Source organism: Panthera onca, chromosome A2 (assembly GCF_046562875.1).
Source record: "Panthera onca isolate mPanOnc1 chromosome A2, mPanOnc1 haplotype 2, whole genome shotgun sequence".
In the NCBI taxonomy this organism is placed as follows: domain Eukaryota; kingdom Metazoa; phylum Chordata; class Mammalia; order Carnivora; family Felidae; genus Panthera; species Panthera onca.
In genome coordinates, this window is record NC_138340.1 from 19603194 (window position 1) to 19629759 (window position 26566).

The 26566-nt window shown below is 52.7% G+C and overlaps 1 protein-coding gene and 1 pseudogene across 2 annotated transcripts in view; one reads left to right on the top strand and one right to left on the bottom strand.

Annotated features, from left to right (window-relative positions):
• Window positions 1-26566, top strand: part of MAPKAPK3 (MAPK activated protein kinase 3) — a 28477-nt gene continuing 1911 nt past the window's right edge. Inside the window, exons 1-10 of one of the 2 annotated variants that reach the window (XM_078443050.2) lie at window positions 1-107; window positions 409-685; window positions 19940-20079; window positions 21264-21328; window positions 21797-21876; window positions 23665-23788; window positions 24962-25037; window positions 25385-25509; window positions 25935-26020; window positions 26294-26374. In XM_078443050.2, the coding sequence (XP_078299176.1) occupies window positions 461-685; window positions 19940-20079; window positions 21264-21328; window positions 21797-21876; window positions 23665-23788; window positions 24962-25037; window positions 25385-25509; window positions 25935-26020; window positions 26294-26374 (1002 nt within the window). In that variant the 5' untranslated portion in view covers window positions 1-107; window positions 409-460. Of the gene's footprint in view, window positions 138-408; window positions 686-19939; window positions 20080-21263; window positions 21329-21796; window positions 21877-23664; window positions 23789-24961; window positions 25038-25384; window positions 25510-25934; window positions 26021-26293; window positions 26375-26566 lie in introns of both variants that reach the window. The other variant, XM_078443049.2, reaches the window with a different exon arrangement.
• Window positions 11867-13162, bottom strand: LOC132673487 (ubiquitin-conjugating enzyme E2 L3 pseudogene; annotated as a pseudogene).

Below are 26566 nucleotides of genomic sequence, written 5' to 3' on the forward strand. Positions count from 1 at the left end.
GAGGGGGGCGGTCACGTGGGCCGCCGGCGGCGCGACTCGGCTCTAGGCGCTCGCGGCCGCTGGCTCCCGGGACCGCGGTCCCTGCCCCTCGCCGGCGCCGCAGCCAGGTACTCTGCTGTCAGATACGCCCTTGCCAGGTACGCCCTCATAGGGCCCCCTCCACCTCCCTCTCCCAGAACCTCACGGTCACTTGGCGCCCGACCCTTTACCCTCTAGACAGGTGTCAGGCCGGACTCCCTAGTGCTTGGTTGTGCGACCGCCCCTCCTGCCTCGGCTCTGTACTCTCCCGCAGTTCGTCCCGAACTCCCGGCCCCGTCCACGACCCGCAGCCCAGACAGGCTCTAGGGCTCCAATACTGGGGTGTATTGGAGGAGTCTGAGAGGAACTCATTCTTCCCTTCTCCCTCAGGTGGCCCTGGACGCGCCAGGCTGGGGGCGCCTCTGAGCGCCCCGCGGGGGCCATGGATGACGAGACAGCAGAGGAGCAGGGGGGCCCCGCGCCACCGCAGGGTGCACCCTGCGGACCCGGCTCAACTGGCGCTCCTGCCCTCGGGGGGCGGAGGGAGCCCAAGAAGTACGCAGTGACCGATGACTACCAGTTGTCCAAGCAGGTGCTGGGCCTGGGTGTGAACGGCAAGGTGCTGGAGTGCTTCCACAGGCGTACTGGGCAGAAGTGTGCCCTGAAGGTCAGTGACCCCTCCTGGGTGACCCGGAGGGCCCAACAGCAGAGGCTTGTGGGTGCACATATGCCCAGGACCCCTGCTAAGCTTCTTATGATCAGTATCTCCTTTCATCCTTACACTACCCTGTAAGGTCAGGCTCCTGGTCCTCCTTGCTTTACAGGTGGGGAAGTCGAGGCTCAGCTTAGCTAAACTCAGGATGTCCCTGAGAGCAAGGGGTGGAGTCAGTGTGAGTAGAGTCTGCTCTACCCGGAAGCAGGGAAGGAGCGGTTCCTGACTCTGGGGTTATGGCTGGCTGGGCTTCTGTGTTCCAGCAGGGAGTGGGGGTGGGGGGTGGGGGCTTACTCAGCTTGGTTGTTCCTTCCATGAGAAACTCTTCTTCTCTTTCTTCTCCCCCCACCCTTCCTACTCCCCTCTCCTCTTCTTATTTTTCATGAGAAACTCTTCTGACTGGAATGAATCTGAGTTTCCTTCTGCCTGAGGCTGAGTCCCCACCAAGGCTTGGGGTGGGGCTGCTTTCTCCTATGGCCCCTGCCTGCCTGGGCTGGAGGGGTGGGAAACTCCCAGGGCTGGCTGGTGGGTAAGGATGGTGCCCATCACGTCTGTGAGCAGGAAGCTGCTGATGGGCTCCAGCTGAGTCACCGGCCCCATGTTGAAAGGGGCAGGCCCTGCTTCAAGCCTGACCCACCCTGGTTCCTGGGCAGAGGGTGGGCCAACCATCTATTCATGTCACACCACAGCCTCCCCTGGAGGCCTGGCTAAGAACTCACTGATACAGATGGAATCCAGGGAGTTCTGGAGGTGGCTGATCTAGCCACATAGTTCTGGCTTAAGTCACTTAGTTCTTGGCCCAGGACCCTGCCTCATACCCAGAATGCCTTGAATCTGTCATCACTGGGAAGTTCACTCCATTGTGGTTTGTGCCAGTGGCCACCTGGATGGGTAGATCATGGCATGGAGAGCAGCTTTGGAGGTTAGAATACAGCAAAGGATCTTCTCATTTTACAGACATTGCAATTATGAGCTTGAGTGCAGGGTTCTGCAGACGTGGCTCTAATCTCTGGCCTGCATTTGCCAGCTCTGTGACCTTGGACTAGGTACTGGACTCTGGAAACCAGGTTTCTGCCTCTGTTCAGGGGGAAAGATAAAGGGTTTATGTGAGCTTGGAATGTGATGGTGCCTGTAGAGTAATTGGTACTGGGTCTGGTGCAGGTCTGGAGAGGCTACGGGACTTATTTAGGGTACAGTGTCTGCAAGTAACTGAGCAGGGACCTGGGCCCAGCTCCTGTGTCTTTCTTAGGGGCACTGGGGCTGATAGGATGGGTCTGGAGGTGGCTGGTCTGGGCTGGCAAGGCTGAGTCTCAGGCACAGCTTCTTCACCTACTAACCCAGTAGTGAAGTGGGGTTTGGGGTCCTCCTCTGAGTCCTTCGAGGGGGAAGTGGCTGTTCTCAGTGGGGAGTTTCCACCTCTTCCCTCAGCACCATCATAGCTCTCTCACCTCTTAGGAGGTCAGGGGCAGTTTGGGTAGGCAAGGGGCCAAATGAGGCCAGAGAACCTCTTCTTAATACCAAGCCTTTGGCCCTGTGTGCCAAGGCTGAGTTCTGACCAGCCCCTATGGTGTTCCAGATGCTGTGAGCGAGGCAGGGATAGAGGGGGAGGCCAGAGATTGTGGGCCCAGGCAGCACCAGCTTTAAGCAGAGCTGGGTCTAGGCCCTTCCCCATAGATGCTGTGTTTGACAAGTGACTTGGGGGGGAACTTCTGACTACAACAGTTTCCAAAGCACTTCCTCTTGAATCTAGGGCTTCAATGCTTTCTCTGTTCTGGACTGCGAACTAGGACAGGCCTAGAATAAATTCTCCTGCTGTACCCCTTTAGGCTTTATGGGTGAATATGGCCAGGGCTACTGCCTTGGAACCTTCAGGACCTGGCCCTAAGTTGGCCCTCAAGGGGTACATGGATTAGATGTGGGCCCCACTCCAACACTTTGCTTTTCTTGCCCCCAGCCCCCTTCCAGTGACCAAGTCTGGAAGTTTCTACCATCTGGCAGGTCTTTACCATCTTCCAAGATGGCACTAGTACAACCTCTGGCACATCGTACGTGTACTGTGAGTGGTGGCTCTAACTTTGAGGAAGAGGGTGGCATTTTTCTGCTTAGCCTCTACCCCCTGCCATCTCTGCCCTTCTTGGTGGTCCAGGCCAAGTGCCCTGGCCTCTCTCCATGCCTGTGCTCTTGGCCCTGTTGTCCAAGATGGCAGATAGTGCTTACCCTGAAGCCTGGAATGTAGCAGGCCCTCATCAAACAGGAAGAGTTGTGGTCAATGTCCTGTAGCCGTTGCTATTCTCTGGGGGCCCTGGAGGAGCAGGCTCCTCCCCGGGGAGCTGGGCCTCTTCCCCTTTCCCTCAGCTCCTGACACTGCTGTGGTTTATCTTGGCTTCACTCACACTCAGCGGTTCCCTCTTGAGGCCAGTTTCTGCTGCTGGCAGGTCCTTCCACTCTTCAGTCCCCCCTAAGCACTTGCTGCAGTCCCGTTGGCAGGACCTAGAGGACTGTCCGCCAAGCATGGGGGGCAGGGGACTGCCTCCTACTGACCTCCTGCCTATGCCTCCTTCTAGGCCTACCTAATGAAACAGTATGCCTCAGTTTCACTCCTAACTGGGCACAGCCCTGCATATCTGTCCCCCATTAGTCACCCCACCACATTTGAGACACAACCCCTCAATCCTCATCACATATGTGAAAATTGTGACCTAGACCCTGTGGTCGGAAATCATGTAGCTTGATTAAGATTATAGCAGAGGCCAGAATCTCTTCCCCTCCTGATTTCCTGCCCAGCCCACTTGTGGTCCTCTGCCTCAGGGCAGGCAGAAGTAGCCATGGCACTTAGATAAATAAAAACCTAAAAAGCTTTGAGAAGACAGAGGGGTTCTGCATGCGGAAGAAGTGGATTCTTCTTTCCTACCACTGCTCTCTGGGCTCTGGGGCTAGGGGCCCTCCTCTTTGACCACTGAGTATGTTGGAGGCCCCAGGGCTCCCAGTGCCCTCCTCTTCCCTTCTTCTTCAAATAGAATGTAGTGGTGGGGTGCTGGGTCCCCATGCCGGGGAGTTCCCCACATTGCTCCATGGGTGGGGCTGGCCTGTTGAAGCTGGTGCTGTGGAGCTGGATTTGAGGCTGGGTGGGGCTACCAGGCAGGCCGGTACTTTCTCATTTGGCAGCAGCCACCCCCTTACCTACCAACTCCATACCGGTCAGATCAGCCTTGGCGGGGCCATTTGTTACCGAGTCAACAAGTCAGGAAGCATGTGGAGGGGCCGGCAGTCCTGTGCAAAGGAGTCCCCAGTAGGGCTTTCACTGTACCCAACCACCTCCCCCACCCCCACCCCATGCCGTCCCTCTCCTGGAAGGAAAGAATTTGAGGAGCTCATGTGCTACCATGCTGGTAGAAAGTTCTGAACTGCCAGGGGTGGGCAATTTGCTATTTAAACAAAGATTCTAGAAAAGGCATCAAACCCTAAAACCTGCAAATAGTGGAGTTTTTGGCAGAGATTGTTTGAGCTGCTTCGTACCTGCTCATGCATTTGCAAGCTGTGCTCAAAGCCTAAACTGCTGCTGGGACTGCCAGGGTCTTCCCACCCTATCCAGGAGCTGACACAGTCTTCAGGCCTTGGTGCTGCAGATTCTAATATTCTCAAAAATGGCCAACAATTTCCCAGACTGTTCTGATGGGTCCTATCCCCAATTCATGAGATGTGTTATGTTACCTAATTCTTGTCATTCCCATTTTATGGACAAAGTTGTTGCTATTCAGCAAGGCGAATGACTTGCCCAAGATGCACAGCTGACGAGTGGCAGGACTGTGACGTGAGCCCAGGCAGTTTGATGCCAGAGTCTTAGCATTTAAGTCACCCTGTGCCTCATGCTAGTTTATGGGGACAGGGGATGGTTTCTAAGACTTGGCCCCTGGAAGGGTGCTGTCATCATCTTCTGTGGTTCCACTGGGAGCCCTGATAGCCCCAGCTGGGCCCCAAGTGATGCTGCTGGTATTTGTTTCTATCTGCCCAGCTCTCCTCACTGTGTAAGACTGTCTGCTTGTGAGCAGACAAGTAGTCCTGCAGGCCAGCACACAAGGGCCATGACGGCTGTGGGACTGCCTCAGAAAGGTTGTGTGGTTTGTTTCAAGCCTTTTGAGTCTCAGACAAGCCCAGCCCAGCAGAGTCCAGGCTGCCACAGGCAGGAAGTCAGGTTGGTGAGTGGGCGAGAGGAAACTGTGTCAGGGCTGGGCCAGCCAGGGTAGACTTCCTGGAAGAGACCGCCAGCTTTAATCCAGGCCTCTGATCTGAGAAGGATGTGGATGACAGAGGAGGGCACCGGGTGTGTGTGACAGCATGCTGGTTTGGACAGCTCAACACCTACCAGCTCAACACACTACTCACAGTCGTGTGTCCTGGCAGGACATGGCTGATCTCAGCAGGGCAGGTGTCCAGACCCCAATAAACCCTGGGGAGCCATAGAGGGACTATGAGGGCTCTGTGGAAGAAGGGCCTTGAGAAAGGGCAGCCACTTTCCCTCTCCATTTGCCCACAACTCAGATTCATACCTCACCCCTAGGGGCCTCTGTCTATCTTTGGTATCCTTCCTCACAAAGTGGGCAAAAATCCTCCCTCATTCCCCCAGAGCTTTCTTTCGTGACATCATCAGAACCATTGTAGAGCACTGTTGCTCAGGGTGCTCGAGGAGCTTCTGGGTCACCTGGGCTGTCATTCAGTTCAGGCTGTGTGGGAAGCGCCCGGTCTCTGTAACGACAGAGGTCTGTCATGTCTCTGCTGAGGTTTGTACTTGGGGAAGTGATTTCCCTGCATGGATCCCTCATCTTTCTCTCCAAGGGCCTCCTTGGGATATCATCATGGGATACCCCTGTGAGTGGGCAGCAGGTGGAGCATCTGGCTTTGCAGTCCCCCCACCTCCTTTGGTTCCAGCCTCGTGACTGGCTGCCATGTGTCCAAAGGTGATGGTCACCAGGCAAGAGCTGAAGACTGCAGTCAGCCGTAGGTGTGGTAAGAGTGTGCACCAAGCCCTCCTGCATGGGTAGGTCTCCTGCTCTTAGGACAATAAGAACATGGCTTTCACTGGCTCCCGTGATTCTCTAGGAGAATTTTGGTTCTGCTGGCCTGCTCCTGTCTGTTCAAGATCTTATGTGTTCCCACATGAGAGGCTGCCTGGGGTTGAGAGAGAGCAAGGCTCTGGGCTTGAAATCCTTCCTGCCACCTTCTCCCTGAGTGACCCTGGACAAAAAGGCACTTTTGGAATCTTTTGCAAAATCATCATCTCTGTGGTGTACTTGAACCCTGGGTTTGAACATGTGGCCGGAAGGAAGATTCAGTCTTGGTGGCTGTACCTATCCCTGTGTTCCTGCTATGATACATCACAGGCCAGTAGACACTCTTAGAGGGCAGAGCTCTCATTTGGGGCTGCTTGAGTGCATTTTTTGGTGGCGTGTTATCAGTCTTTATGAGGACTCCCTTGGGCTCATCTTGCACCTGGGGAAGCCAGCCCTTTGTGGGGTGAGAAAGAATAGTGTGAAAGGAACTTTGTATCCTGGACTCCCCCACCCCCTACCCTCCCACCCTTTTGGAATTAAGTGGATTAGGCCCTGTGTGATTGTGAATAAAGTCCTGCTGCTGGGAACCATGGGGGTTTTGCTTAGAGCAGGAGTATGAGAGGAGGCTGCTGCTTGGGGGAATAAGGAGCCTCAGGAGGCCTTTTTAGCACTGGACAGGCCAGAGATGCTGAGAATATTGATTTTGGGTTTTTTTGTGGGTTTGGTATTAGGGTTGCCTTTTTTTTTTTTTTTTTTTTTTAAGGCTAGGGCTTTGTCCTTGCTGCTTTCTCTTTATGGCACTTTCTGTTCTGTCTCGTCCATTTCTTCTTTCCCCTCTCTGTTTCTCCTGCTATCACTTAGTCCTTCCCCTCTCTCACCTTGCCACTTTCTGTCTGAGGAGTTTCAGGCTTAGCTGGGCCTCTTCTCTGCAGCCCGCAGGCTGACGGCAGGCATAGGACAGATGGGGCTGGCCAGGTGCTGGGAATTCATCCTAGTCACTCTGAAAGTCTCCCCCCAACAGGGTAGGGTAGGTGTAGGGCAGGAAAGAGGAGCATCTGGCTGTGCCCATGCCACTCACAATGTCCCCTCCTGCTGCTGGCCTTGACCAGTTGCTGGTGGCCTTGGCAGCCAGAACAGTGGAGTCAGGAACATTTAGGCCAAGCTTGTAACCCGAGGTGTCTCCTGTGGAGTGTGGGAAGTTAGTTTCAACTGTGGCCTCCACCTTTGGGTCTTCTTTTATGGCTCAATGGTTTGAGACTTTTGCTCAGGACAACAGTGTGAGACCAGGAGCACTGTGACTCCCAAAGATTCTCTGGCTAAGACTGAGGAGAGGAGCTGGGGTCTGAGCCAGGGCCTCAGAGCCAGTGGGAGGAACTTGTGGAGAGGCTGGGAGGGCTTGAATGTTAGATGCAACCTACCTCTACTCTAGAAGCCAATACTGTCTATGGGCTGCCCCATACTAGCTGGGATGAGGACCCCAGAACATCTGACTCTCTAGCCTGCACCCTGAACCTGACCCCCTCACCTCACTGACCCTCAGAGGCTATTTTCAGGGGTGTAATGGGCCAGGGCCTGGAGCTGCCACACTCATCACCCCATTCCTAAGGGTTCAGCCTCCAACAAGGGGCTCACAACTTGTTCTGTAGGTGTTCCCCCAACATAAAGTTTAATCCCCCTTCTCAGGCTGTGACAGAGGGGCTGGCAAGTACTCTCCATGCTCTCTGGCAGGCAGTGGCACACAGAGTAGGAGTTGGGGGTGGGGGATGGGATAAGAACACCCACTTATCCCTTGAGTGCTTCCTACACACTAACCACAAACAGAAGAATCTAAGAATGGGTTGTATCACTCCAGTGTCATGGATGCAGAGACCGAGACTCAGAAAGGCAAAGTAACTCACTCAGAGTCACAGAGCAGGGGCATGCCCTGGCTGGGCTGGAACCCTGGCCTGTGGGCAGCCAAGTTGTGGCTCGCAGCTATCCCTGGGGATCAGGAGCCAGACCTCTCTCCTAGGTCACAGTCTATCCATCTATAAGATGAGGAGCTGGCTGCTCTGCTTGACAAGGTCCCCCGCTTCTAGCAGTGAAGACTTTTTTGGTGGGCAGTGATCGTGGGCAGTGCTGGGGAAGCAGACAGGCAGGTAGTGGCACAAGTAGACAGGCAGCATGGAGACTGGCTAGAGGGGGCCCCAAGATGCCACTCCTGAGCTAGCTAGTAAGTTTGCCAGGGGAACAGTCAGCTGTGTGACAGGGACAGGAGCTCTGGGGTTATGACTCAGCTTTGAAGACCTTTTTCCACTGTACTCCATTGCCCAGTTCAAGCCTTTAGTCAGGCTGAGCCTGTACCAGGGTGCATCTTTACCCTAGGGAGGCCTGAGAGAATGGGGATGAGTCACTGTTTGCCCATTCCTATGACAGGAGTGTCCCTCAGTGCTGCCAGGTTACTACCCTGGTCTCTCAGAGGACTTCCCCTTCCTCATGGCTATGGCTCCATGGCATGATCAGAGACCAGGAAAATTTCCCAGAAGCTGGCTGGGTGTGGGAACCCTCAGAGCCCTCTAGCTGAACAGGAGCAGAAGAGAGAGAGGGGCCGGGGGTGGGGGGGGGGGTGGTGCTGGGGGGCACCAATGGAGATTGGAAGCCACTTGCCCCTGCCTCTCCTGGGAGAAGACTGAGTAAGGTAATGGATGCCTGTGCTCACCCAAGCCTGTGTGGGGAGCTGCAGGGACATGGATGAAGCCAAGTGAATTGAGAGCAATGCCAGCAGATACAGTGTTGGCTGTTGGCTTCAGGAAGAGCAGGTCTGGGGGATGGAGTTAGAAGTTTCCCTAGGGTCTTTGCACTGTGCCTCTTGGAGTAGTCCAATATGTCCCCCCTCCTGTCTCCCACACACATTTATTCCTTTGTTATCTTTGTGACATCTCCAGGGGGACAGAATCTCAGGGGTGCTGAATCTCCTATCTCTAGGGCTGGCCAGGGGCATGGCCTGCTGGGTGCCCTGGTCATATCCTCACTTGCCTTGGTCACCTTTGCTTAGGGAAGGTGGCCACTGCCCTCTGTAGCCCCAGCAGCTATGTAGGCATCACTGTGGCACAATGTGGGACACACACTGGCTGAGGTGGGAGTCTTCGTGAGGAGGGACCATTGAAGGAACATTGCTTCTGAGGTTAGAATAAAACATTTGTATTTGCTGAAATCTTCCAGTCTTAGGGTGAAAATGTCTCATTTTTACACTGTCATAGGAGAAATAGAACCAGGGTAATGTTTCACTAATTATGTAGCTGATTTTGACAGAAAAATGCTTTTTTCCTCTAAGAAGTTAAAGGAGGATAATAGAACCTGTACCCTCTGAGTATGTACTCAGGGACCTCACAAGGCACCTCAGCTCCTCCCCCCAAACCCCCCACTGTCAGAAGGCTGTGGGCAGAATGCTGGGATCTGATACCTGCCTGGGGCAAAGGGAGTTCTTGTCCTGCCACTTCATGTGTGATCTCTGAGCGGGGTGTGTTTGTGTGAAGGTTGTATCTCTCTCTGGGCCCCTATTTCCACCTGTGAGGTAGATGTTGGTAGTCCCAGACCAGCCTGTCCTCCTGTCCCCATTGCCACGTGTGAGGAGCCTGCACACCACAGATGGGGAACTGGGGCTCAGAGAAATTAAGGAATAAGCCCCAAGGTCACTGCACATTTTGCAGAAGGGGACTTTGCTAAAAAGGATGCATGGAGGACTTGAGGGTATAAAGGTGGATTCCACTTGAGGGAGTGAAGATATGCCTCTCCTCTAGTCTGCCAAGCTGAGAGCTGGGTGAGTTCCCTGACTTGGGTCCCCAGCTCTCCACCTTGCTTCCCCACCTGCCCCCAGGGTCTCTCCCCTGAGATTAGCCTTCTCATCCTCTCACCACCAGGAAGGGTCTTTCCCCTCCTCACTGAGCTTTTCACAGCAAAACAGAATCCATAGACTCTTGATTTTTCATTAATTTTTGCAAAGCCAGGTCTAATCCTGCCCCTCTCAGGATTTGAGACCATTTTCTGTGACCTGCTGGATTCCAGAGGCTGGGATCCCTCTGGGTGCCAGAGGCTGTATCTGGATTTCCCCAAGTTTTGAAGAACAGGGACATGAGGAGTGTGGGGCCACCTGAGGGCAGACCCAGGGGAATCCTGAAGCCAAGCAAACCTTGAAGCCCATATCCACTCAGTATGCACTTGGTACTGTGCTAATCTAAGCCCTCTGTGTATTCTCATTCCATCTTCATGGCCATCTGGGAACTTGCATACTGTCACTGTTCCCATTTTCCAGATTGGACCAGTGAGGTTCAGAGAGGTTGAATGGCCTGCCCAAAGCTTATAGGCAAGTGGAGGATGGAAGCGACCTCTGCTTCTGGCATCCGGGTCTGTCTGACCTGGAGTCCCATGCCCATAGCTAGTCTTTCATACTACATGGCTCCCAGCCTAGGGTACTGGGATCTCTGGGCTTGCCCAGCCCACACTTATGTTACTGCTGTCTCTGTCCCTCCCTGCCGTGGAGCCCAGCTCAGTTCTCTCTTTCTGGAAGCATTCTTCCCCTCTCCCACCCATCTCCACCTCTCCCCAGACCTGGCACTTCTGCCTTTGTTTCCAGGTTGTCTGTAGCTGGTGGGAAACAGATAAACTGAGGCCATCAAAATTTAGCAAATTGAAGGAGTCTTGCGTTCCTAACTCGACAATTTCCAAATGTGTGTCGGATCTCCTGTCCACAGAGGTTCCTGGGAAGACATCCAGATTGGAGCCTCAGCCACCCTCTCCCATCCTAGGGAGATGGTCAGGGAAGCTCCCAGCTTATCAGCTGTCCTACCCTCGTCCCCTCACTTCACTCCCTGTGATCAGGTGCTCTGGCCTTGGCCTAGAAGGGGGTTATTTGGGGGCTCCCCTTATTCCTAGGCTCCCTTGGCTAGACTTCCCCACCTTGCCTGCTCTGCCAGGTTCTGGATCTAGAAAGAAAAGAAACGGGAGAGAAGGAGCCAGGACTAGTTCCCTAGGGCTTATATCCTCACCAAGTACCCTAATTTGCAAACTCATCAATAAACCCCAAAATCCTTGAGGACAGACTGCCTGTGGATGCATTCTCAGCCCTAGCTCTGGGCCTAGCCCTCAGGCAGGGCCAGTAAATATTTGCAGAAGTAGGGAAGGGATTTGTAAAATAGGCAGGCCTCCCTGAGCATGAGGGTTGAATCTTGGTTCCCAAAAGACTCCTGGATGCCAGAGGTGGCTTACATATGTAAGCCATGAGACCCCGAGAAGCCCCAAAACCTCCCTGAGCCTGAGTCTCCTCAGCTGCTGTTACAATAACCACCAAGTGGCAGAGCCTAGTCTAGACCCCAGGGTATGGGGCCAAACCCCACATATGAAAGGAGCAAAACAGCTATCTGCATGGTCCCCACTGCCTAGATACCAACAGGCAGGTTCAAGTTCTGACTGTCACTGCCCAGCTGTGTGACTTTGGGCAAGTCACCTAACCTCTCAGAATCACCGTTTCCCCACAGTTAAAAGGATGATACTGGTTCTTCTCATGATATGGTGAGCACTGAATGAGGTGATGTCTATGACCAAATGCTGTGGCCAACACACTGCTGGCCGAGCACCAGGGAGACAGTTGTCATGAAGGGGTTGCTAAAACTGATCTGATTCTATCAGTCCCCGAGCATCCAGCTGGGGCCTGGGCATTTGGGGTCTGTGGTGTCGTGCAAGCTGACCTCCCTGGAACTTAGCCTCTGAGGAGGAGAGGTAAATGGACAGGGCAAGTGGAGGACAAGATATGGTCAGAACTTAATGAAGCGAGGTCTGATCTGACATGAAGCCAACTAATGCATAGCTGCAGAATTGGTTCCATTAGCTCCTTTAATGAGCTACAAAAGCTGGGGAAATTAGTGTGTGAGAGAATAATGGCACACGTCTGATGCTCTAATTTGAAGCTGTGGCTAAAAAGTTAGATTTGACACTGCCGGCACCTCTCCAAACAGCACTAGTATCCTTGGATGGGGATGGGAGTGGGGGAGTGGAGGCAGTGAGTGAGGGGAAGAGGGGCATGGCTCTGGCTTTATAAGAAGATACTGAGGCCTTAAGAAGGAAATTCCTGCTTCTGAATCCTGAACTTGAGGTCAATCCATACCATCCCATCTCTGAGGCTATGGCTACCATTCTGAGTGGACAGAGCAGCTTGCAAGGGTCAGGGGCTAGCCAGGGGTGGCCCTCATTGGTATTAGCAGCACAAGGCAGGAGTGGTCTCAACAGCTGGCTATAAAATGAATCTTGCCATTCCAGTGGCATGTGTTTCTCATAAAATTAGAGATCTGTCACCATGGGAAAAAAATAATACCAAATAATCAGACTGGGAGCCAGAAGGGATCTTAGATATGGCTGAGTTGAACATTCTTGTCAAAGGGAATGTGGTAAGTTCAAAGTGTATTTATTTATTTATTTATTTATTTATTTATTTATTTATTTATGAATGTCTTAAATTTTTAATCCTTTCTTTACAGGTTACCTAGACCATTTTTGATTAAGAAAACTGTAGAGGGGCGCCTGGGTGGCGCAGTCGGTTAAGCGTCCGACTTCAGCCAGGTCACGATCTCGCGGTCCGTGAGTTCGAGCCCCGCGTCAGGCTCTGGGCTGATGGCCCGGAGCCTGGAGCCTGTTTCCGATTCTGTGTCTCCCTCTCTCTCTGTCCCTCCCCCGTTCATGCTCTGTCTCTCTCTGTCCCAAAAAAAATAAATAAAAAACGTTGAAAAAAAAAAATTAAAAAAAAGAAAACTGTAGAAAGTTAGTAAGTACCACAGCAAATGCCAGGCGGTGGCACGTGTCAATTTTCCACAGAGTCCTGCTTTGCGGGGTGTCTGAATGTGCTGCTCAGGGTCTCCACTCACATTCGCTGGAGTCAGTTGCGGCAGAGTTAAGTCCACAGGTCGCTTCTCCCCGTATTTATTTGTAAACTCTTAAGTGTTCTTACAGAATTTTTTACGGTCCTTAGAGTATTCTTCAGCTAGATCAGCCCGAAGTGGTACATGGGCTGGGGGTCATTCACCAGTGCTCTGAGGGACTGGATTACTTGGTCGGTTTTGGTTGCTGGCTTCCAGTTTTCAGCACTAATTACCAGCAGACAGACCTGTCCCTTTTCATTGATGTTTGGGTGATAGATCTTTGTTTTAAATATGATCTTCGGCGGTTTGAATGGGTACTCTGCTGGAAAGTTTATTTCGATTCCAAAGACCCCCTCATCATATGGAAGGTTGTCAGGAACAATAAGCCCTTGCCAAGTCAATAAATTAGCTTCATCAACCTGGATGTTCCGGAAGCTTTTCATTCCACATTTGCGGATTTCTTCAAGCTCTTTCATCAGCCTCCTGCTGGCCGCCATCTTGGATTCTGGTGCTGCTTCAAAGTGCTTTTTCTTATCCATAGCCTCTCTCTGTAGAGAATAGAGGTTTCCCCACAGTGAACAAAATGTGATTTTAAAACCTGTATTTTCCTATAACATTCTGTCCAGTTCTGCTGCCCGAGTGTTGGGTGTTGAACATGATGTAATCAATAGCCCAGGAATGCAGCTCTTCAGCATTCTGGTCTGCCCTTGCCTGAGGCTGGGACTAGACCCCCAAGTGGGAGAAGATGTGATAGGGGTTAGGGACATACCAGTCCTTCTACCTCTCTCTTTTCCATACTCTGGCACAGAACAAAGCTGAGATTCCCCAGAAAATAAAGGGTCTGGTGATGTTATCTCAGCCTCCTGGTGGATGTGCCAGGCTACAATGCCATGTGCTGGCCTTAGTCTTTAGGAGGGAGTTTATTATCAGATAGTTTCATGCGAATCTTTCTGTATCTTGGAAAATTATTGTCAAAGGCGTTTTCAGAATGTCACACTTTTCCCTCATGTAAGGTCTGATGCAGAATCCCTTTAAGAATTTGGTCTTGGAGGGGTGCCTGGGTGACTCAGTTGGTTATGCATCTGACTTTGGCTCAGGTCATGATCTCACTATTTGTGAGTTCAAGCCCCACATTGGGCTCTGTGCTGACAGCTCAGAGCCTGGAGCTTGCTTTGGATTCTGTGTCTCCCTCTCTCTTTGCCCCTCTACCGCTCTTGCTCTGTCTCTGTCTCTCTCAAAAAAATAAACATTGAAAAAATAAAAAATAAAGATCTTAAAAAAGAAAAAGAATTTCGTCTTGAAAAAAGTTCAAAGAATGTCTGTGCTTCTCTTCATGGGGTGATAAAAGCAGCAGAACCTATCTGGTTTTCTTCTTTGCCAAAACTCCCAGGAAGCTCAGAATTAAATTGTATGTTCAGTTGTAGTTATGAGTTAGTTACATGGGTGTCTGGTATATTTAATTTTTCTCTTCATTCTAAAGAGAATCTGATGTTTTTTGTTTTATTTGTCATGCTTTAGGATTATAAAATGCCTGAAATCATGTTGTCAATGAATAGAGGAGTGGAAATAATAGACTTCTAGTGGCTCACTGGACAGTGAGAACAACTGGATACCTGGCTTCCAGGAGATTCCCTTTGCTGTAAGAATGATGTTTCTCAAGCCGTGGGTTGTCAAGAACTCCAGAGTTAATATTTCTTAATTTGTTAGTGCCTCACTGATGGGAGAGATTGCAAGCCAGCTCTCTTTCCCCGGAAGGAGTGGGTGTTCCCCTAGAGGCCACACAGCAGGTTGGCCCAGGCTTCAGGTTAACTGGCTGGGAGTGTGGGGGTTGGGGTGGAGTGGGGTGGGAGAGGCTGCCTGTCCAGGCTGGTGGCCTTGGGACTTCCTGTGTGTGAGACAGATGGAGATAGTGTGAACACTTTTACCTGAGAAGAGCCCAGCCCTGGGGTTAGCTGGATGTGGACACTAGATATGTGGGTGAGCATGTGGGCCTGGGTGGATGGACTTTCTGGGGCTGGGAGGTGGCGGTAGTAGGGTGTTGGGGCTTGTCCCAAAACAAAACTGCGTCTTCACAGAGCCACTGCAGACATCCCAGCTCTGTTTGATGCCCTAGGAAAGCAGACAGAGTGCTTTTACAGCTCTGGGCAACGTGAGGTGATGCAGAAGATGGGGCCTCAGTGAGAGAGGAGGTCTGAGCAGAGGGGTCTGGGCTTGGTCACCTGCTTGGGCAAGGCTGTCACAGGTTGAGTTGTGGTAGCAAGACCTCCAGTTTTTCTTGGGCACCTCTCTGTGTCCAGTACTCTGGTAGGCACTTCAGAGAGATAGAAAATGTTGGATGAATAGATGGACAGATGGGTGGTTCCCATCTCTGGGGGTTCAGAGTCACTATTGCAGGGAATGGAGACACATGCATACCCACAGCCCCTCACTTGCACACTTCCCCCACCCCCCATGCTCCCTATACCCATACACCCTCAGGGACACACCCCTATACATGCATGTACCCATGTTCCCGTGCACATCCCTACACACACCCCTGCTCTCGCACACACCTATGCACACGTTTATTTCAGAACAAGTTTCCCGAGTCTTGTAAGCAGTAGTTTTGGCTAGTGCCTCTTCCACTTGGTGTCACCCCCTCCTCCCATTTCCCCTAGGGGAGGGGTTGTCTGGACACTCTCTCAAAAGTCCCTTCTCCTCCCTGTTCAGCCTTGCCACACTCCAGCTTGGTGGCCCCAGGGCAGTGACTTCATCTTCCTGAACCTCTCTTTCCTCCGTCTATAAATTGGGGTTGCTGGTCCCGCCCTGCTTGCCTCATAGGGCGGCACCAGCATTCCCATGAGATAAGGGAAAAGAGAGCGCTTTGTCAACTACAAATTGTTTTCCAAACAGTCAAATGTTGCTATTGCTTTCCAAGCTCCTGAACTCAGGACCTCCTCCATCTACACGTGAAGCCTGTCCTTGGCTGGGACGGAACACAGCAGGGAGGGAGAGAGGGAGCCTGGCCAGTCCCAAGGCCCCCATTCCACCTGGTGCCGCTGGAGGGGCATGGGCCCCGCTGCCTCAACCTTTGTCAGGGTCTACTGTCTGCTGGGGTTGGCAGGGATCTTGGCCATTTGGCTGTAGGGTCTGGGGACAATTTGGCAATGGAGAGTGAGGGAGAAGGGAGAGGTGGAAACAGCTTCATCAAAGCCTGAGTCTAGAGCGGTGTCATTTGTTCAAGGATATGTCATCTCAGATTTGATGCTCATCTACCTGTGGTGGGGGCCCTCACCTCAAGTACAGCCAGGAGCCCACCCTTAGGAGAAAGCCAGGGTTCCGTCTCACAGGTATGTGGGTGCCTGCTGGGCATAGCTGGAGCTGCCCAGGAACCATCACTGACACTTAGTTTTGGTGGACCGCTGGGAGGTCCAGGGGACATGGGATGGGAGTGAGGCAAGGGTGGGGGATCTGCTGAGGTGACTACCCCCCTTCTTTTCTTCCTGGTTGTGACTAGGGACCAGGTGGCCCCCATGAGGTTCAGGTATTTGGATAGGTGTCCGTGGAGACTCAGGGGCCGCTCCATGAAGGCAGTGATGTAGGAGTGGGGCTATGGTAGTTACTTTGCAAGGAGCTTCTGACCTTTGCATCTCTGAACCTCTGAGAGGTTCCCTTCTCCCAATCTAGCCCAAACCCCATAGTTTCCCTCTGTGAGAAACTGAGGCCCAGAGACGCAAAGGAACCACCCAAGGTCACACTGAGAGTAAGAGTAGAACCTGAGCCTCCTATATCTTACCCCTGTGCTCATTTCTATGCCTGGGAAAAAGGGGCTCTTGCTTGGAGACATCTTTTATGAAGGATTGTATGGACTCATGTACCTGCATGACTGAAGCCAGTTTATAGCAATAGCCTGTGGGCTGGAGCAGTCAGGATGGGCTCCTTGGAAGAGGTGGTAAAATCTGGTTCACCATTTGTTGAGCTTTCCTGGGTCCTCCTCAATTTAATCTTATTCTGTCCTCATGGTGAGTTGTGAGGGTTTCATCCTCTTAGCTCTACTTTCTAGGTTTACTTGTTCAATAAATATACAAGTATTATCTGAGCCAGTGCTCTGTGCCAGGCCCAGAAACAGGGACCCACAGGTGACCAGGCAGATTGGCCATGCTCTTGTGGGCCCACAGTCTCATGAGGGAGGCAGCATGGTGCAGCCTGGCTGGGGAATCAGCCGTGTGGCCTGGGACCAGTTACTTTCCCTCTCTGTGCCTCCATTTCTCAGCTAAAGAATGGTGATAACAAAACCCCTTGCTCCTAACATTTATAAAGTGCTCAGAACAGAGCCAGCCACATTGAAAGTGCAATATCTATATGTGTGTGTTTGTTTAAAGAGTTATCAAAGGAACAAGCTAATTGTAGGTTGTGAGCCAGTGCTGCACAGGAGGGAGGTAAAAAGGGTGATGACGTGGGAGCTTGCTGGGGAGCTGGAAGTGTTTCTATCTTGATGGGGGTGTGGGTCACGGGGGTGTGCAGCTGTCAAAACTCATTGAGCTGGGCTCTTGAGGCCTGTGCATTTTACTGTATGTGAAGTATACCTTAATGAGCAAAACACATGTATAAAAAAAGAAAAAGGGTGAAGGGAGAATGCGGAACTCTTGAGGTCCTCTTTAGTCGGGGTGGTCAGGGAGGGCTTCTGAGAAGAGGTGACATTGGGGGGACTCCTGGAAGAGGAGAAGGCTCTGGCTATGGAGAAGAAAGATGAGGAAACTGAGGCTCTAAGAGGTTTGGGGCCACACTCAAAGCCAACCCAAGGGATTAAGAGTGACAGCCCAGGAGATTTCTTGGTAGCTGGGCCTGGGTGGGACCAGGTCCACGGCTCTGGCCCCTGTGATCTTCCCTGCAGAGAAGTCAGTGGAGGCATTTATTGTGTCTTCTGGGGGCAGCCATATCTCCACCCCTGTGCCTGTTCTCAGGGCCTTGGCACTCAGAAAAGGACTATTTTAATCCGTGTGGGAAATGGGTTCCTAAATATGGACTGAGTAGGGTGGGAGCCATTCAGAGGCTCCAACTCAGGGCAACTCCACCTGCTCCTCCACCTCAGCAAAGCACAGGGTACAGTCTTAGGCCATCAGGCCCTCTGGCCCTCCTTGGCCATCCACTCCCTTCCCCCCTCTCTCTCCCACACCTCCCTTCTAGCACTGTGCGCACCCGCCCGTCTTTTGTTTGTTCAGGAGCTCAGTGTTTTCTGTTGGCCCCAGCCAGGGACCTGCAGCTGGACCTGCCCTGCCTCTTCTCTAAAACTGCTTTCAGCCTGATTGGAGGTACAGAGGCAAAAACCACAGGGGGAGGTGCTGGGAGGTCTTTGCAGACAAGGAGACATTTGAGCTGAGCCCAGAAGTTTCCTCAAAAAGAGGGAGTTGGCCCAATGGGGAAGGAGAGGGGCAATGGTGCATGTGGCATAGGCATAGAGTAAGGCTGTTTGGGCCTGGTAAGTACATTATTCTGACCAGAACAGGAAGGGTTGGGAGCCAAAGGTAGCAGGCAATGAGAGGAAGACAAGCCCTGAATGGCAGGGGAGGTGGTGGCTATTATTTGGAGCCATGGGGGAGGGGATTTAAGGGGTGGGGGCAAGGATAGGTAGGGCCGAGGACCTCACTAGGAGTGTTCCAGCTGTGCACTTGGGATTTTATGAGAGAAGAGAGAGGACTCTGGTGTAGGAGTGAGATGCTAGTAGCAGGGCAGTGTGAAGAGGGGGTCCTGGAGCCAGTCTGAAGACCCCTCCAGGACACAATCAAGTCAGACCAGACTGGGTAAGAGATAGCAAGGGGCAGGGAGAAGTGTAAGGAGGCCACACAGAAAAGAGGTGTAGAGGGAACAGAGCAGGGATGGAGGATGGTACATCTTGGGTCCTGTGGCTAAAACTGGGGTACCCCTGGCTACAGCCACCTCAGCTAGTGTGGTGAGTGGGAGTGACTGAGCCCCTGCCTTCAGCACTGCAAGCAAGAGTCTGGTACTCAGGAGCTGTGTGGGCAGAGAACTGAGGGATGTTCTGGGAGGCAAAGGCAGCGTGAGCAAAGGACCCATGGTTTCCAGGCTGGGAGTCTGCCTACAGCAGCCTCCATGCACACCCCCACCCTGGACTGGTTAATGGAGCAAGGACCCCAAAACTGGTGGAGGGGCTTGCCCAGCTCCCTGCACCCCCAGGCTAGGTCGTGGTTAGCTGCTGCAGAAATGGGGGAACAGCTATGGGGCAGCAGGCATGAGAGCCTACTGCCTTCCTCTGTGCTCCTGTCTACCTTAGCCTAGAGAGCTAGGTCCCAGAGCTGTTCTTCACAGTGCCCTGCAGAGGAGAAGGCAAGGCCAGGGATGGTACAGTGTCCTGCAGGTACTGAGCAAGATGAAACTGCTCTGAGCTGTAGGCTTGAATTCTGACCCTGGTCCTCAACCCTGATCAACTAGGAAACAAATGGGGCTGGGTCTCAGGTGAGCAGCCCTGTGGGGAGATGGTTTGTCCCTGTTCTCCACATTCTGGACCACCTCACCCCGCATGCTGACTTCTCCTCCTCCCCTATACCTCCTCTGAGCAGGACCACTCCGGGGGGCCTTGCTCATTTCCAGCAACTGGCATTATGGTTGGCAGCCATAGCCTAGGGCTGAGTTAACCTGAATGAGGATCCTGATGCCCGCCCACCCGCCACCTGCCTTGCTGTGATGCATCCTGTAGGGATGACTCTGTTATTACTCCATTTTACTGAGTTGTGGGCTTTGGCTTGGAGCTGTGAATGTTTGCCTGAGGTCACACTGAGTCACTGGGAGAATTCAGCCCCAAACTCAGGCCTCACCTGACCAGGATGTTACCTCCCTCAACTAGGGTGCCCCCTGCCCCCAGACACTACCTATGGGTCTACAACTCTTATGCCATAACATTGCAAAAGTGCAGCTCGAGGGATGTGTGGCCCCTGACCTGGGGTCTCATACCTGATGTGTGATTTGCTTACAAAGCCCACTCAACTCCCACTTCCCTGGCTGCCCTGGAGAAGGCATGCAGGGCTTCTCTAGCCTCTGAGTCTTTCTAAGCTGTCAGCTACCCCCAGGGGCTTCCTGTGGCCATTGGACCACAAATCAGAGAAACCTAGATTCAAATCCTCATTCTGCCCTTTATAAGATGGGTGACTTTGGGCAGGTCACAGGCCTCTCTGAGCTTATGTATTCTTGTCTGCAAAGTGAGGGCAGTGGCACTATCTGGGTGGCTGCTGGAGAAGTGGGCTGTGAGCCTGACACTTTCTGTGCCTACCTGCCCTCAGCTCCTGTATGACAGCCCCAAGGCCCGGCAGGAGGTGGACCACCACTGGCAGGCCTCAGGAGGCCCCCACATCGTGCGCATCCTGGACGTGTATGAGAACATGCATCACAGCAAGCGCTGTCTGCTCATCATCATGGAATGGTATGCTGGCCTCATTGGTAGTCCTGTGGCCCCCAGGCTCCCACCATTCTTCTAGGGGCCCTCTCTGCTCTTCAGATAGCAGCTATGGGAGGCACTCCAGCCCTTGAGGAGTAATGGAGGGGCAGCTTCAGGCATTGCCCATAGAGCTGTGCAGCTGCTAGCCACAAGGCCGTTCCCACAAGGATGGGAAGGGAACCATGGGGGCTCCAATTTGGCTTCCCTGAGTGTGATTTCACTTTGGGAAGAGGGGCTGGAAGAGTTGTCAGAGAAAGCTGCCAAGTCCTGATTGTGGGTCAGGGGAGATTTGTGGGGGAAGCAGGACACACACAGTCACCTCCTCGATTTGTACTCCTGTGGTCCCTCCAGATACTGGGAGCCAGTGGCCTCTTCTACCTTGAGCTTCTCCCAATAGCACTGTGGCTCAACCCTAGCCTTCCTCAGACCCTGGGCCTCATGTCTACACCTCAAGCTCCTCCCCACCTACCTTTAAGTCCTCCCTTATCCTATAGGTTAGCAGCTCTTGAGTCAGATTTGGGGTTCAGATTCTGGCTCTACCACCCACTGGCTGTGTGATTTTAGATAGCCCTTAACCTCTCTGAATTTTTGTAACTGCCATGGAAAATGTGGAGGAAGATCTAAATGTAGTATTCACCCTGTACCTGACTCCATTCTAAATGCTCCATGTGTATTGCTTATTCAATCTGTGCGACTCTGTGACACTGGTGCTATAAATCCCATTTTACAAAAGAGGAAGCTGAGGCACAGAGAGGTAAAGGGACCAGCCCTGGGTCACATAGCAGTGCACGTGAAGGGTTTGCCCAGGGTACAACACCCTGTAGGTGTTCAGAAAGCTGTTGTCATGATGATGACAATTGACATCTCCTCCCTTATATGAAGAAGCTGAGGCTTGGATGGAGGGTTGGGCTGCCCAAGCCTCAACCAGATGGGGGCAGTGATCCTGGTGAGGATCCCTGGGGAGCCCACCCTATTTCTAAGAGTCCAGTTAAACCCACCCAAGCTGATGGCCCACTACGCACCAAGTTCTTCAAGGCACGAGGAGGCTGATGCTGACTGTTTCCAGGGGTAGAGCGGCAGGGCCTGAGGTCTGGGCCTGTGATTCAGAGCAGGGGCAGGCTGACACTTGATTAGCCCGCTCCCTGCTTACAGTCACTTTTCTCTTCTAGCATGGAAGGTGGTGAGCTATTCAGCCGGATTCAGGAGCGTGGCGACCAGGCTTTCACTGAGAGAGGTATGTGCATGCAGCTGGACCAGAGGGGGTGTTCCAACTGAGATGAGTCACAAAAAGTTGCTGTGTGATGCTGGGCAAGGCCCTGCTCCTCTCTGTGCCTCAGTCTATGCAGCTGAATAAGAGATGGTGGGATAGAGTGTTCATCCTCCCAAGGACTTCCATGAGTTCAAAATACCTTGTCAGAGATGGACTCTTCATGGCTTTGGGATGGAGGCCTCAAAGCCTCTTGGTGCCAATGAGCATCTCAGCTGGGAAGAGGTAGCCCAGGCCTGAGGAAGGAGGTAGAGGGGGACTGTGCTTTCTACCTCCAGAGGAAATTAAGAGAATGGGGGTGAGGGTATAGGATGGGTGTCCTGGGTGGCAGGACTGCTATCACCATCTTGTGCTATTCCAGGGGGGTGATAGGGTGGGGGCCCCAGGCTGCTCGACTTTTGACTGGCATCACTGCCCCCTCCTCTATGTCTGCAGAAGCTGCAGGAATCATGCGGGATATTGGCACTGCCATCCAGTTCCTGCACAGCCGGAACATCGCCCACCGAGACGTCAAGGTGAGGCTCTAGGACCCAGGTTGGGGGACCAGGGAAGGGAGTACACAAGCCTCAATGGCTCCCAGTACCCACTTGATGGAGGCAAGTTTCCTTGATCAGCATTCAAAGCCTCTGCCCCCTGGCCCAGACTGCTCTTCTCAGCCACTTCTCCCATGGTTTCAGCATATTCCTTCTGCTCTAGCTAGATGGGTCTCCTTGTTTCTTTTAAACACTGTGTAATCCCAGTAGGCTTAAGCAGAAATGAGTGCTTGCCTCAAGCCAGTAGACACTGACAAGCATCTTGTTTAATTCTCATATAACCCTGTGAGATAGGAGCCATTACCCATTTTACAGATGAGGAAGACAGGTCTCAGAGAGAGATTGTACCTTGCCTAAGCCTGCACAGATGCCACACTGGGATTCATTCATTCTTTCTTTCAGCAAGGACTTTTATGAACATGCAATGTACCAGGTCTCAGACAGGGACTGCCTGACACTGTTGTGGCTTCTGTGAAGTAACAGCCATAGTTTTCGTAGATTAGGTCCTCTAACGCCAGCATTTTAAGGGAAAGAAGCCATTTGCTGGGAGGCAAGGAGGAACCAGTTGAAGTAGTCCCAGCTCCTGGGTCTGTTTGCCCTTTCAGTGGATGGGATTCAGACACTTTCTAGAGGCTCAGCTCTCCAAATGTCCTATCTAGGGAGGACTGGGTCCTATAGGTCATCAGGATTGGATGCATAAAATGCAAACCACATGAGGCAGTCCCACACACATATGTATACACGTGCCAACCACCATCAGAGCAGAATCTGTGAGTCCTGAGCCCTCTACCTCAGGCTTAGAGCATCACCCTGAGGCTTACTTCCTCCTGAGACTGGGCAGAGAGGAGTGGAGGGCCCAGCTACAATATCAGGCTCCTCCTCTGGCTGAGTACTGCCAGTCCATTTATCTTTTGATTCTGGATACACATGGAGCCAGGACAGACTCACCTTCTGAACCCTTGCTTTATTTTGGCCCTGGCTTCCTTTTTTTCCCAAGGAGAGAAAAACCTTCTTTAGAGGTGACTCCCTTGAATAAACTAAACATGCTTTCCTGCTTTCATCCCAATCCAAGATCAGATCATCTCAAATAGAACTGGAGAAAAAGCTTTCACTGGCTCCAAACTGGAACTCCATCCAATACCATGTCCTTTTACCCCAGCTCTGCTTGAGGGTCTCTCCTTTCCTCCAGAGCCCTAGGTCCTACCTATTCATTAAAAACCAGCTTCAGGACTGCCTCCTCCATGCAGACCTCCCCGCTTCTCTTTTCCTCAGGCTCTCTGTGCTTTGCAACCAGGAAGAACAGCCTCTGTGCAGCTCCTGGGGCCTAAGTGGTGGGGGCTTTCTTCCTGAGCAACCTCGGGCAGGGCTGCCCTGCTCGCTTGTTCCAGGTTGGGCACAGGACATGGGCTTGGCAACATGACAACCTACCTTGCCCCAGAACCTTCATTTTGGTATTTCATGGCAGCATTACCAACACAGGCTCCAAAGTTCCTGCCCCTGGGCTCTGTGTGGCACTTGGCTTTTCACAGCTTTGGCTGAACACCTGCCTCTGTTTCCCTTCTGCGAAAGGAGGCGTTACCTCCCAGCCACCTTGGTCTTCTCCATATTTGGCCCACATTGTTGGTAACCAGGGCCCCAGTCTTTTTAGTGAGATGGAGCTGGTTCCTCCTGAATGGATTGGGGTGAAGGAAGTCTGCCTGAAGATCATTTTGGGACTCTGCCCCTGCTTGGTGCCTAACTCCAGACCAATGTTTTATCTTCCTGGCCCAGCCTGAAAATCTGCTCTACACGTCCAAGGAGAAAGATGCAGTACTCAAGCTCACTGACTTTGGCTTTGCCAAGGAGACCACCCAAAATGCCCTGCAGACACCCTGCTACACTCCCTATTATGTGGGTGAGTCCTTGGGATATGGTTTGTATGTCCCTACTCCCACTGGACCCTGCTGTGGTGTGGGGCAGCCTATGGGTTGCAGAAGCCAAAGGGTTAAAGCCCAGTAAGGAGGGAGGAAAGGATTCTATGGAGGCGGTGACGTGGGGGGCCGGAGGCTGCAAAAATATTCTCCCAAACTTCAGCTTCTGCTTTTGAAAATAGATCCAGGAAAATTCTGGCTGTGGCCTGTGAGCTGAATGACATCACAGCAGCTCTAAATATATACGTGATAAAAGGCTGCCATCAGCTCGGGACGGAGCCCAACCGAGGTTGTTTTTCTCCAGTTTTTATCTTCCTGGGATTCATATTCACAAAGTAGGCAGTCCTCCCCTATTACATTAGAAGGATACAGGGCACCAGCCACTTGTCTTGAGGGAGAGGGTCCCTTAGACCAGGGCATGGACGGGATTTGGGGGTGTCACATACTCATGCTTCCAGAGAAGCTCCCTGCTCCCTTGTGAGTGGGAAGCCCAGATCTGGAAAGTGTCCCTACTGTGAGAGAGGGGTGATGACTCTATTTACAGAGGGCTCTTTTCTCTCAGGGAGGCCTTCCAAGAGAGCTGCTGAAGGGGTGGGGAACCCTTGAGACAGCTGAAACGGTATCCTGTTTACCAGGATGTGTTTTGCAGTATTTTGGCTTGGAAATCTTCTGGCTTGCCCATCATTGCACAGGTGGGAAGAACAAGGCCCCATGGGATGGTAGCCAAGCTGAAAGTGGAAACCAGAGCCCTACCCTTGGCCCCTCCTTGCCCGTGATCTAGGCTGTACATTTAGGGAGACAAGGGACACAGAGCAGCTGGTGGGCTGAGGCCCTTCACCTGTGGCTGGACTCCACCAAATCCCAGACTGACCTTCTCTCCCTCTCCTCCCTCACCAAGGCTGATATTGGCCCGAAGAAGCTAGGAAGCTATCATTCTTTACAGCCCAGCCTAAAAGCGGGTTTATTTTTTCTGGGAGCCGTTTTTCCTCCCCCAACTTCACACACATGCTGCCTTCCCAGAAGGTGCCAGACACCAGTCTGCTCTGCCCCACCCCCCAGCCCAGGCACCTGCTCCCCACCTTTCTCAGGCTTCAGGCTCCTATCTGGGCTCCAAGACCTTTGGTCTGAGAGCCCTCCTGTGCCCTCTGCCCTGCTAGCTCCTGAAGTCTTGGGTCCAGAGAAGTATGACAAGTCGTGTGACATGTGGTCCCTGGGCGTCATCATGTACATCCTGTGAGTACCACCACCTTCACCCCTATACTACCTCCTCATATCCTCAGAACCACTTCTGCTCTGCCCCCCCTCAAACCTTTGGTGAACCTTGAGTGGGTCATTCTTCATGCAGGCTGCCCTTCCCTTCTGGTCAGGGGACACCCCTCCTTCAGGCTGCCTGAAGGTCTCTCCTTGCCAAGGGCAGATGGCATTCCTAGCATGACCCCAGAGTCCAGAGGGCTGGTATTCTTGCCAAGGTGGCTGCCATAGTGGCTGCCTGTCTTCTCAGTCAGGGATTTGGGGAGGGGAATGGGTCCACCCTGGTGCTGCCCTCACACCTGTGCTGAATGACCTCCACTCTCCTGCAGCCTGTGTGGCTTCCCGCCCTTCTACTCCAACACGGGTCAGGCCATCTCCCCAGGGATGAAGAGGAGGATCCGCCTGGGACAGTATGGCTTCCCCAATCCTGAGTGGTCGGAGGTTTCTGAGGATGGTGAGCTTGCTCCACTGGACCCCATCAGCCTTCATTCTGGGAGATACCACTTTGGTGTCAAAGCAACCTACGTTCAGATCTTGTGTGTGTGACATCTCATATCCCATATCCCAGCTGTGTGGCCCTAGGAAGGTTAGCCAAACTTTCTGAACCTCAGTTTCTATATCTACCAAATGGGTTCAAAACTCACCTCCTCAAAGTTTCCTCTAACTCCTGTCCCTTATTAAGATTTTCCCTTTGAGGACCCTATATCCATTCTCTATGGCTATTTAATGAGCTCTTCCCAGCACTTAGTAGCTTAAAACAAGAAACAGTTATTAGCTCACTGTTTCTATGGGTTAGGAATCTAGGGGCACATGTAGAGCGGGGTGGGGGACTGACTCTGAGGGACTCTGTAACTTCCCCACTCCCCATTCTTCCTCTAGCCAAGCAGCTGATCCGCCTCCTGCTGAAGACAGACCCCACAGAGAGGCTGACCATCACACAGTTCATGAACCATCCCTGGATCAATGTGAGTGCCTCTGTGCCCTTTGGTGGGCAGAGTGGCAAGCTGGAGTGGGGCCGTAGGCAGGAGGGTGATGTCTCTGGAGGTCCTGGGGCAGGCCACAGATGTGTGATAGGACCCCACCGACAGCCTGACTTTGCCACTGCTTCAGTCAGGCTCCTTTGCCTCCCTGAGCCTTGGATGTCCCATCTAAGACAGGAAGAAAGGGGGTGGGGTGGGGAGCCAGTGCTGTCCCAGGTGCCTGCAGGTTCTAATCCATGGGCTTGGGGCTCATTCCAGCAATCGATGGTGGTGCCACAGACCCCACTCCACACGGCCCGAGTGCTTCAGGAGGATAGAGACCACTGGGATGAGGTCAAGGTAGGTGGATGCTGCCTCAGTCTCCTTACAGCTTCCTGAGGTTTGGAAAAAGGGACTCCAGGGTGGTGGCTACCAAGATCCTGCGTCATCAGCCCCTCCCCCATGCCTAGACACAGGACACCTGACTGCACTGGTGTCCAACTGTGGCACTCAGAGCACTGGGCTGTGCTATTGCATTCAGGATGGTGCTCC